The sequence below is a fragment of the Podarcis erhardii genome, assembly GCF_964252035.2.
Source record: "Podarcis erhardii genome assembly, chromosome: 7".
NCBI lineage: Eukaryota > Metazoa > Chordata > Lepidosauria > Squamata > Lacertidae > Podarcis > Podarcis erhardii.
Window position 1 is genome coordinate 22,029,602 of NC_138511.1, and position 11,944 is coordinate 22,041,545.

The following is an 11,944-nucleotide window of genomic DNA, read 5'->3' on the forward strand; positions in this document are numbered from 1 at the left end:
CTGTACATGGAAGGTGCTTCTAATGTTTATTTGGACTGCAAGAAAAGCACATGTTCTCAAATCAGATAAGTAGGTGGTGGGTGAAGTGACAACTACTCATCGCTATGAATTCTGATGGATGAATCTCTCACTGAAGTATATAAGCAGCCCAATCCACTGGCACTTGAAAGCTAGGGAATTGGATTCAAGGCTATTTAACTTCCGTGAAAGATGTGGAACAAAATAGGCTTGACTCAAAGCAGTCAGGTTTAACTGGCTTGTTCACTGGGACAATCTTGTAAGTAACAAGCCTGGTCTCTATAGGAAGCAAGGAATTCCATGCAGGCGAGAGGACACACTGGCAGGCAGAGAAGAAATAGAATGCTCCATCATTCCTTCTGCAGCCTGCTTGATTTCCATGTTAGAGACAGAAAAGAGCCCTCTGCCTGTACCCAGCACAAAATCCAAGTGGGCTGGCATTGGAGTAATGGTGCAATCTATCTTTCTTCTGCCAGCCTACTTAGCAGAAGACAAAGCTTTGAACCCTGAGTTGCCATGTTGTCTGCAAAGGAGGAGTCATCCCTTTCTCCATGGCTAGCAGAGAAATGCAGGCTTCGCAGATGGGATGTGTAGGCCAGTAGCTTATAAAGGTTTAATTACAAGGCTGCATTTAGTACTAGACACCACAATGAAATGTAAAGCCCATCTCTCATATAAACCACCAACTTGAAAAACCAAGTTTGGGTTCAATGTAGACCACCCCTCTTCTGGCGCACTGATCCTGTCAAACTATTGCTGTGTTGTGCCAATCATATACTGCACGGTTTGAGAAACAGCGCTAACTATAGCTAACTATAGTTAAGGATCATTATAGTGTTGGACTAGGACCAAGACAACTCAGTCGTAAATCTGGGTGTAGGTGACTATGGCTCAGTCACGTATTCAGCCTAACCTTCCTCACAGAGGTTGTGAAGGAAAAAAGCGATCAGAGAGAACAATGGACACTGTCTCACTGAGTTTTTGGAAAAAGTGCAGGATTCAAGTGTAACAAAAGGTGTTGCCCCAACTCAGAGATCACACCGCCTATGGTCAGAGCAAACCAGGAAATGGTGAATGTCTGAGTCTGTACCCACTGAGTAAACAGCCTGATTGAATGCAGGCCCACAGGGAATTTTAAAAATTCATGCAAGATTAGGTATTAATGGTTAACTATGATTTGTTAATCTCCAGGTTCAGAGACAGTGCATCTCTGAACACCAGTTGTTGAAGAACAGACATGCCCTCTTGTCTTGTATTGCCCAGAGCCATCTGGTTGGTCACTGTGGGCAGAAGGATCCTTGCTAAATAGACCTTTGGCGTTTTGTAAGTTCTTATCACCTAAAAGCCACGGGGAGGGGGGTGGATACTGGTACTTACACTGTACTGTGAGCAAATGGCTGAAAAAGGTCAGCTAGTGCTGGTAAACAAGCAATCATTCTCTCACCGAAAGAGCCAGCTTCCTCTTCAAGGAGAAAACCCCGCCCTCATCCTAACACCCATAACTGGCTTGAACTGTGCAGCTGTTCTTTGGTGAAATGGGAGGAGATGAAGGCAGATAAATGGTCTGAAGAGGACTTTATAACAGTAATCCTAAGCAGACCCATTAAACCATGGTGATGAGCAGTAGGCTGTCCGGTTGCCTAAGCAAGGCCCCAAGAGAAGTTATACAGAAGCTGGCTTTTGTTTTTCCTTTCAGGCCAGAAATGACTAACACTTTCTGCGTGAGCAGATAAGACTCTATTACAAAGCTCCCTTGAACAAAGTGAGACTTCTGAGTAAGCATACAGAGGATGATGCTATCTGCAAGCAATGCTAAGAACTCAAAACTTCTTTTTCCAACAGGACAGTTCACTTTATGAATGATGTGAAATATGAGCCTCCTGATAGTCAGTGGTAATACTGGTGCTTGTCTCCTGGGATATCCTCCAGCTAGCAGGAAGCCTGGGGGCAGCCAGCTTCAACTGTCTCTACAGAACAGAGCTGTCTGGCCTCATCTAATACAGGGTACAGAGGTCAGCTAAGCATAAATATTAGCTAAGAGACTTGTATGGGATGGCTGTAGCACCCCCACAGAGGGAGAGGAGTCTTCTTCAGGTGGCAACAGAAAATGCCAACCCCTTGGTGATAGTATCAGCCATTGTACAGAATGAACTAGTAGGTCTAGCACTGGACAAAAACTTCCATATTCTACCTCACCAAATCCAAACTCCACCTCTGTGAATTTTCACATGCTTCAAAGAGAAGCCATATTTCCTTTTAACAGCTGCCCTTCATAAGGGTTTTCACACCAATCTTAGGGGACTTTTGGAAGGAGGTGGCACTAATATGGGGAAGCTCATCCACCCAAATCATTTTTGGATTCTAGCTGCCAAATACACAGTCACTATGCAGAGGAGGCCAGTAATCAAATCTGGTTAGATGCAGCAAAAAGACAAGACGGTTTGTAAATTGATGAGGACACCCATCAGGAGCAAAGAGTGCTTACAGGAAATGGTATGTGATAAGAGGAGACAGGAGGCTCAGCCACACATCTCTCCAAAAGATCAGGATCTTATCCTAAACATCAACAGCTGTCAGCACTCACCTGGAGTTTAGGATTGGAGGGGTTTAAGCACTTCAGAATACTCAAAAAGAATATACACACATTTATTGGATTAAATATTATCAACCCTAAAATTTGGAGTCACTCAAAACCACATGACCATCAGTTCTGGGGTCATTTAATCAAACATAAAACATCACTCTTTCTTCAATTAAGTGTCTTAGATGTTCACTGGTACCTACTTAACTAACTACAAACATAATATTCATTAGCTACCCAGATGCAAGCTATTGAACAAATGCTCAAGCAGCAAAAGGGTAGACACCCTCCCTCTCCAATGATCCCTAGCTAGCAGGACCAGTGGTCAAAGATGATGGGAATTGTAGTCTCAAAACATCTGGAGGGCCAAGGTTGAGGACGCCTGATATATGCTTACCCATGGAGTAGCAAAATTTCTAATTTGCATCTGTTGTAGTTAAGCATGGCTGAAGATACCATGCTGAAGATACCAAAGTTGTTTGAGAGTAAATCAATCAAATTTAAGACACTGGGCTCTGGGACACATGTCCTTTGATGCCAACTAGAATCTGGAATAGGTACAGGATATGTGTGGGGTTTGTAAAGTGCCCCCTTGCATTCCCCACATCCACTGTATGAAACCTGAATATGTCCAAATATTTTAATATGTAAGCTGTGAAAACTTCTAAACACTTAATCCTCAAGAGCAAAGCTAACAATGCTAAGAAATATGCATTACATGGCCCCATGAGTCAATGCCTTACAGCCAGTTCCTTGTTGAGAGTTGCTCCCCCACCCCTGGTACTTCCACATTGTCTGGGGAGTAGTACTTACCGTATTTTTTCCCTCTATAACACGCAGATTTTTTCTCCTAAAAAGGAAGGGGAAATGTCTGTGCATGTTATAGAGCGAATGTGTGGTCCCTGGAGGCGAAAAATCAAGCAAAAATCAAATCGCGGTGCTTCACAGAGAAGGGAAAACTGAAAAGAGGAAGCGGCTGCTTTCCTGCATTCTGCCTCAGGGTCTTACTGCCCACCCTTCTCTGTTTCGTTGCTGTGTTTGCTGAAACGGAACAAAGAGCAGGGAAAGCCCCTCCCCTCCAGGCAAGCAGAGGGGAATTCCTCCAGGCAAGCAGAGGGGAGAGAGAGGGGGGAAGGGAGAGAGAGAGGGGGGAGGGAGGGAGGGAGAGAGACAGCGCGAGCGCGCTGGCTTGGGTGGGGGGAAACTTTTGCCTTTCTTTCCTCCCTCCCGTTAAATCCCTCTCCTGCATTCTTAGCCAGCTGCTTCTCTGCACACCCCTCTCATGTCCCTTATTTGTTTTTCCTTCGCTCCCCACTTAAAATGTGGTTACAAAGCATAGATCCACAGGGATTCTCAGGATCTTTGCATTGGGTCACCCCAAATTCACCATCAGATCACATAGCATGTCCATGGCTACAGCCTGCACCAAAAAAATCACGCACCCACTGTTGCCTGGGGCTGAAATGGTGCAAAAACGTGGTTACAAAGCATGGATCCACAGGGATTCTCAGGATCTTTGCATTGGGTCACCCCAAATTCACCATCAGATCACATAGCATGTCCATGGCTACAGCCTGCACCAAAAAAATCACGCACCCACTGTTGCCTGGGGCTGAAATGGTGCAAAAACGTGGTTACAAAGCATGGATCCACAGGGATTCTCAGGATCTTTGCATTGGGTCACCCCAAATTCACCATCAAATCACATAGCATGTCCATGGCTACAGCCTGCACCAAAAAAATCACGCACCCACTGTTGCCTGGGGCTGCAATGGTGCAAAAACGTGGTTACAAAGCATGGATCCACAGGAATTCTCAGGATTTTTGCATTGGGTCACCCCAAATTCACCATCAGATCACATGTCTGTGGCCACAACATGAGGCCCAAAAATGATACATCCACTGTTTCATTCAGAATGTTTTTCCCCTTGTTTTCCTCCTCTAAAAACGATGTGCGTGTTATGGTCAGGTGCGTGTTATAGAGCGAAAAATACGGTAATGAGTCAGACTAGCAAGTCTCCATATCATTAAGCATTTCCAGAAGTGTTCCTCAAACACAAAGCAATTATCCCATGAAAACACACATTTTGCCTCCAGCCCACAGGTAGGTTGCTTGCTGCTGGGTATCCCTCAGGTGCTTGTGTTTGTGTCTGTTTAGAAATGCTTGAGTGTGGTGCGACCACACTTGGATTTTGTAAGGATTGTGTGTTTGGAGGACAGAAGTGTTCAGAGTTATGGCTCAGAAAGTGTGCTAAGAAAAATCCTTGGTTTGAGCCTACTCTCTATCAGTCGCTCACTGAGATCCTTAGGCAAGACCAGGGGTCAGCAACCTTTTTCAGCCGTGGGCTGGTCCACCGCCCCTCAGACCATGTGGTGGGCCTGACTATATTTATTTGGGGGGGGGGAATGAACGAATTTCTATGCCCCACAAATAACCCAGAGATGCATTTTGAATAAAAGGACACATTCTACTCATGTAAAAACATGCTGATTCCCCGTGGGCCGGATTGAGAAGGTGATTGAGCTGCATCTGGCCCATGGGCCTTAGGTTGCCTACCCCTGGGCAAGACACTCTCACCCCTCCTCAGCTCACGCAAAAAAAATGTGATGATATTCACCAAACTCTAGGGTTGTTGTAAGGATTGTGGAGATAACAAGTGGGACTTAGGACAAAATGAAGTGGTGTCTCTTCATCCCTTAAGCAGGAGTGCGCCTATTTAGGGTCGCTGACAACCAACCAGTCAAGCTGCCCTTCTCTTGGATATTCCATTCCATTCTACTCCACCCTTCCTTTTCCTATGGATTCTCTAGGCTGTTTACACACCTGAGAATGTAAGGGTTCCTCCCAAGGATAGATACTTCCCTCCCATTTCTCAGTTGTCCTCTTTTAGCTACATATCTCCAGGTACACATCACCCCCACAATTCACTATCAAGAGCATTGTTGAACATTTGTAAAAAAATATAAATATAACAGTTATGACAAGAACATAGGGTGGGAAAAGGCATGATGAAAACACATCGGTCCTACCTAGGAACCTTAAGTGAATCTGAAGGGTGGAAAAAAAGAGAATGACAGCAAGTAGAGAGCCCTCAAATAAGGGTCCAAGAGCAGCATCTTTTCCTTCTGCAGCCCTTCAACCAGAGTGGGGAGGGGAATCTATATCACACTAAGGTCACAGTTCCTTTACTTCAAGATTCCCATGCTGGCATCGGAGGAGGAAGTAAAAATGAGACAGAAAAGGAAACTGCCACATCCTTTAAAGATTGTATCAACACTATCTCTTCTCTTTCCCTCACTCTCATTTTACATAAAGCTTATCAAGAACTGTGACGCTGCCACAGCCTCAAATAAAATAAAATGAGTTTTATTGAAGGGCAGTATAAAAACCCTGTAACAAAAAATATATTAAATCATGTCAATGACAATTATGAAATCCCACCCCTCAATATTTGCATAGTCTTATAATGCAACAGCCTTGTTTTCAAAATCTCCCAAGGATTGTCATGATACATAAACCCCACCCCACAAAATAAGCATAAAGCAGTTTTGTTCTACTTGCCAGATTGCTGTGTTTTGGTTCTGTTTTAATTTTGGTTTATGTATAATGTATTGCACAACACATCCTGGAGTACATATTTTTTTACAAACAGAAGTCAAGACTTGGCTCCACTGTGATCAGATCAGCCCCTACCCCCTTGTGTCAGAGAACATCAGATATGGCTCTTCCCCAATAGGCAGAGGTTCAAGGGCAGCATCAGTGAAGAACCAGGATGAAGAAATGAGTAATCCCACCACCACAGGAACCTCATGTTACTTCCATTCTTGATACCAGATTTTAAAATGCTTTGTTATTGTGTGAAAATATATTTGTAAGACAGTCTTGAGAGCCTCTCAGGGGTATAAAGTGGGATAAACGTACTCTTCATCCAGGCCGTTAAGAGATATGTTTTAAAAGACCCCGCTCTATTCTTATTCTTGTTAAGTGTTGTAAACATTTTCAGTATTGCATGTTTACACTGCTGCAACCCACACCCAGGACTTTATGGTGGATGGCAGGTAAGGAACCTAAATAATAACATAAGGGAAGCCTGCTGGATCAGGCCAATGGTCCATTAGTCCAGCGCCCTGTTCTCAGTGTCCAAGCAGATGCCCCAAAGGGAAACCCTCAAGCAGGGCCAGAGCACAAGAGCACTCTCCCCTCCTGCTACTGGCATTCAGAAGCATTACTGCCTCCAGCAATGGAGGCAGACCACGGCCGCCATGACCAGAAGCCATTGACACAGCTCTCCTCCATGAACTTGCCTAAGTCTCTTTTAAAGCCAATTAACAGTAAGCAATAATCGTTTTAACCGAATCTGAGAGTGGCATCTTCACACTATTGGAACTCGCCCCGTGACCTTACAGGGAAGGGCAGTTAAGAAATATAATAATTACAATAATAATAATAATAATCCACCGCCCGGCTTCTTGACAAAATTGGGAGTTCGATCTACGTCACGGAGCCCCTTGCCGTAAATTATTCCACCCAATGTGGAAGAGTTTTCCTTGACGTTATCTCCCGCTTTCAAGAGAATTGGGGGGACTGTAAGGGTTAAGTGACGTCACTGTGACGACGACGAGGATGAGGAGGCCCCACCTTGATCCAATGTGGCGTCAAACACCCCCCCCCACCTCACTTCAAACGGGAAACCAGGGAACGGAATTGGAGAGGGGTGAGGTAGCTGAGCGAGGCCTACCCAGGCCCAGAGTTGCTTTACCTGAGGATATTGTGGGCCTCCATGCTGCGGTTTTGGTTGCTGGAGCAAACCACAGCCACCCGGAGCGGCGAGGAGGGCATGGCTGGACGCCCGGCGGCGAGGAAGGGGCCGGGGCGGGGGCCTGGGGAGGGGAAGGGTCGAAGAGGGAAAGGCGGCGGGTGACGGCAGCGAAGGGCCCGCGGTGAGGTTCCCAGGCGGTGGTGGCGGCGGCGGCGGCAGCGGCGCTTCCCTTCTCGTCTCTCTCACTCTCACATACACAAAATGGCGTCCACTGGGACCGGAAGAGGCGGGGCTGGCCGACGTGTCCGGCTCTATGAGCCGCGCCCCGCCTGCTTTCGCTGCGACCTTTTTCGCCTTCCCTTTCCAATCATAGAGAAGCGGAAGTGAGGGGCAGAGTGTCTGGTCAAGCGGATTTTTTACCTCCCCAACCTCTTTCTCGTAGTTTCCCATGACGACGACGACAATGAGCGGGAAGTTGGGTATTTATGCGCCCCTGCGGAGTGATATTTGCATATCTCTATGGAAACGGATAGAAGGGCAAAGGGCCGAGCGAGAACTTTTGAAAAGGGGCGGCGAGCAGCAGCCGCCGCCGCCGCCGCCTCAGTTTTAACTGTCATTGCTTCCCCCAATGACTTCTGGGAATTGTAGTTGAGGAGGCTCATGGAACAAATTCCCTGGTAGAGAGTCCTTCTGTTCTCAGGACTACATTTCCCAGTTTGCTTTGCCCTCCACTCAGGAAACCTGGGAAATGTAATCCTCAGAAAGGCAAAAACATATCTGAGGGACTCTCAGAGGAAATGGCAGTTAAAGCCCGATTAACTCTGAGGTAGAAATGTGTGGCCTTTCCAAAACTGAAAGGGATATTAAAACTTTTACGCCTTATCACAAAGGATGCTGGGATCTGTATTTTTTTTATTTTGGTTTTGTTTAACAACATTTATATAGCACTTAAGCAAAAGCTTTAAGTGCTTTACAATAAATATTAAAATTATCAATTAAAAAGTTAAAAATTAGGCATTAAAAATATAGTTGGATGGTGGTGTTGGAAATTCTCGATAGCGATCCCTCTCTTTTGAGGAACCTTTGCAGAAGACAGTTACAGATAGGTAGCCGTGTTGGTCTGTCATGGTCAAAACAAAATAAAAAAATTCCTTCCAGTAGCACCTTAAAGACCAACTGAGTTAGTTCTAGGTATGAGAAGTGTGCATGCACACGAAAGCTCATACCTAGAACTAACTCAGTTGGTCTTTAAGGTGCTACTGGAAGGAATTTTTTTATTTTGTCTTTGCAGAAGAGTTTCCCAAGATCCTTAAAAATGTAAAGGACCCCTGACAGTAAAATCGAGTCGCATTATCTACTGGCACTATTTTGGCATGTTTTTGAACTGCTAGGTTGGCACGGCTCAGTGGTTTACACCACAGTGCCACCCGTATCCCTTGCCAAGACCCTTAGGGAAGGGTTACAGCCCAGGGTTGCCATGACGGCAGTATCCCAAAGCTAGTGATGTCACAATGCAGGGCCCTGGTGATGTTATAAGAGAGTGCCTGTGGTGTCACAAGGCTTCCAACTCTGGAAAAGCACACAAAATATTGCAAGAGTTAAGGCAGAGCCCAGAAGGTGAAGGAAGGTGAAGGAAGGCAGAAAAAAGGGATATTCTTGGAAAAATTGGATTTGTTCTTCTCCCCCTCTTGATTTTCATTGAGAAGAATTGAAAACTGGGAGAATTAAAAAGAAAAAACCCTCACGCCCCCTGCTTTTTTCAGAGTAATGAGTGAAAGCTATTCTTTCACTGTCTCAAAAGCCGCTTCAGAACAAAATACAGTACAAACATAATTATCATAACATGAAGGTCACACTCATAAACAAAGAGAAAGAGACTGGAGAACTGAACACCCTTTGTACTTTTATTAAAGTTACAATCTTGCAGATCAGCTTTATAATCACCATAATAAGTATACACCTTTCTTAAAAGCACTTTCGGTGGATTGCACCCGCACCAAATTCTTGGTAGTCCTCACTGGTAATCCACATGGGTACAAAAGAGTCCAGGTGAGTTAGAATGGATCCTCCCAGCCAGGCAGCGCACATTGTATCTGGAGGTGCTATGATTCGCAACGGAACCCCCTGTGGGACTTGGTGTTCTATCTCTTTAAAAATCCTCTCATCTAGACCCTGGAAAAGTGATGATCCGCCTGAGAGGACCAGGTTCCCATAGAGGAGGCTGCAAATATCTCTGTCACACTTTCTAATGCTCTTGGTGATCATGGCTTGGATGCCCAGCGCCTCAACACCGATGATCTTTGGCACGAAAAGGATTTCTGGTGCTTGGCAGAGGTGAAGATTGAGTGTGATGGTGTTTCCATCTGGCAACTTGAAGACCTCAGCTTTTCTTTCTGCTTCCTGCTTGGGATCCAAGGCCACATAGCAAGACTTCTCTTTGATGCTCTGCACCATGATTTTCTTGCTCCTGCTTAAGGAAGGCTGGCTGTTTTCCAAAAGGAGGCTGGCGAGGTAATTGGTAATGTCCCTCCCCGCCACATCAAGTCTGGACACTCCGTGGGGTAGGCAATATCCTTCATAGATGGGGACAGTATGAGTTACTCCATCTCCGCTGTCCATCACCAACCCAGTGGTGCGTGCGGACGCGTAAAGGGCCAGTGTGGCTTGGACCGAGAGGTACAAAGCTGGAACCTGAAAGTGTTCAAACATCATCTCTGTTGTTCTCTCCCGATTCAACAGTGGATTCAGTGGTGGTTCAGAGAGCAGCACAGGCCTCTCGTTGGCTTTCACTTTAAGCTCCTGTTTATAGATGTATTTCCAGAGTTTCTCCATGTCGTCCCAAGAAGTAATCACGCCACGCTCAACAGGATAATTCAGCAACACGGCACCATTCTTAGAGAAAGCCTTCTCCCCAATGTAGTAATCCTCCGTGTTCTGTTTAATGTGTCCAACAACGGATGTAATAAGCGATCGTGGTTCAGACTCACCTGAGATCCCAGCTTTGCATGACCCAGATCCATTATCAATTATCACGGCTGGCGTTTGGAGCAGCTTGAGATCCAACATTGCACTGTTGGCAAAAGAACCCAAATACTAAGAGTTCAGTGATTTCCATGAGGCATCGCTAAAAGATGCTGCAACGTCTGACCGTAGAACATTCTAGAATTCTGGCGTCACAAACAGGCAAAGCTGCTTGAAATTCCAGCTCTGTTTACACCCTGAACTCATACCTCTCAAGTGTCCCGATTTAACCAGGACATCCCAAATTGACAGAAGCCGCCCCAGCTTCTGATCCCAATCACAGATACCCATTATTGGCTCCTGTGCTCCAGCCACACCAGAGCGTGGGACCAAAAGGCAGGCTTTTTTCAGTTCTGGTGCGAGTCAGTTGGCTCAAACCAGATTGCAAGACCAAGAAACAGAAGGAAAAGTTACCTTCATGACTTTCCTGTAGGCTCCTCCAGTCTGCACCACGCCTCCCAAAGCAGCACAGGCCTGGGAGACCTTCCAGTAGGCCAAATTTTCATCAAAAAATGTTGGCAGGAATGTGAACTTATCTTGTACTTGTCTCACTTAAATTACTTGGGGCCCTTACTTTATCATGGGCGCTCCTTCGTGCGTTTTGCAGGTATATTCTGCAATGTGCCATTGACACAATAAGCATGTTGCTGGGAGACCTATACATTCGCACATAATTCCACTGTATTACAGTGGTGCCTCGCAAGACGAAATTAATCCGTTCCGTGAGGCTCTTCGTATAGCGGTTTTTTCGTCTTGCGAAGCAAGCCCATTGACAGCTTAGCGGATTAGCGCTATTAGCGGTTTAGCGGCTTTTAGCGGATCAGCTGATAAGCGGCTTAGGACTTAGGAAAAGGGGGGGGAGGGGAAAAAACCCCGCAGGAACTCGCAAGACATTTTCGTCTTGCGAAGCAAGCCCATAGGGAAATTCATTTTGCGAAGCGCCTCCAAAACGGAAAACCCTTTCGTCTAGCGGGTTTTCCGTCTTGCGAGGCGTTCGTCTTGTGGGCACCACTGTAGTTGTTCTGCGGTGCTTCTCCAGTGTTACCATAATATTGCTGTCTAGAAGGGAACTTCTCATGGTGGTCTCCTCAGGAAGGCTTGCCTGGCTCCTTCATTACATTATCTCTAGATGCGAGGCAAAAGCATTCCTCTTCTCCCAGGCCTTTGGCTAATTAAACAATCTATGGATCTTTAAACTGTGGTGGGGTTATTGTTTTTGTTTGTTATTATGCTATGTATTCTGTATTTTTATGTTGTTAACCACCCTGTAATGAATGGATGAAGGGGGTGTAAAAGTAAATATTAATAATTAATATCATCATCATCATCATCATCATTTATTACTTATACCGCACCCATCTGGCTGTGTTTCCCCAGCCACTCTGGGCGGCTTCCAACAGGAGATTAAAAATACAGTGGTACCTCTGGATGCGAACGGGATCCGTTCCGGAGCCCCGTTTGCAGCCTGAAGCGAACACAACCCGCATCTGCGCGTGTCGCAATTCGCCGCTTCCGCACATGCACATGACATCATTTTGAGCAGCGAAACCCGGAAGTAACATGT

The 11,944-nt window shown here is 45.7% G+C and overlaps 2 protein-coding genes across 2 annotated transcripts in view; both read right to left on the reverse strand.

Annotated features, from left to right (window-relative positions):
* The window catches only part of SSU72 (SSU72 homolog, RNA polymerase II CTD phosphatase), a 53,669-nt gene extending 45,907 nt beyond the window's left edge, over positions 1–7,762 (reverse strand). The window contains exon 1 of the mRNA XM_081871399.1: positions 7,360–7,762. Coding sequence (XP_081727525.1) covers positions 7,360–7,439 — 80 coding nt within the window. The 5' untranslated portion in view covers positions 7,440–7,762. The remainder of the gene's footprint in view (positions 1–7,359) is intronic.
* A 1,483-nt stretch (positions 7,763–9,245) lies between these two features.
* On the reverse strand, positions 9,246–10,528 carry LOC309347575 (actin-related protein T2-like). Its single transcript, XM_081872241.1, has one exon. The coding sequence runs from the start codon at positions 10,423–10,425 to the stop codon at positions 9,325–9,327; it is 1,101 nt and encodes a 366-aa protein (XP_081728367.1). The 5' UTR covers positions 10,426–10,528; the 3' UTR covers positions 9,246–9,324.
* Between the last annotated feature and the right edge of the window lie 1,416 nt (positions 10,529–11,944).

Coding starts and splice junctions, on each gene's coding strand:
- LOC309347575 (XM_081872241.1), bottom strand. CDS start 10,425: ATGTTGGATCTCAAGCTGCTCCAAACGCCAGCCGTGATAATTGATAAT.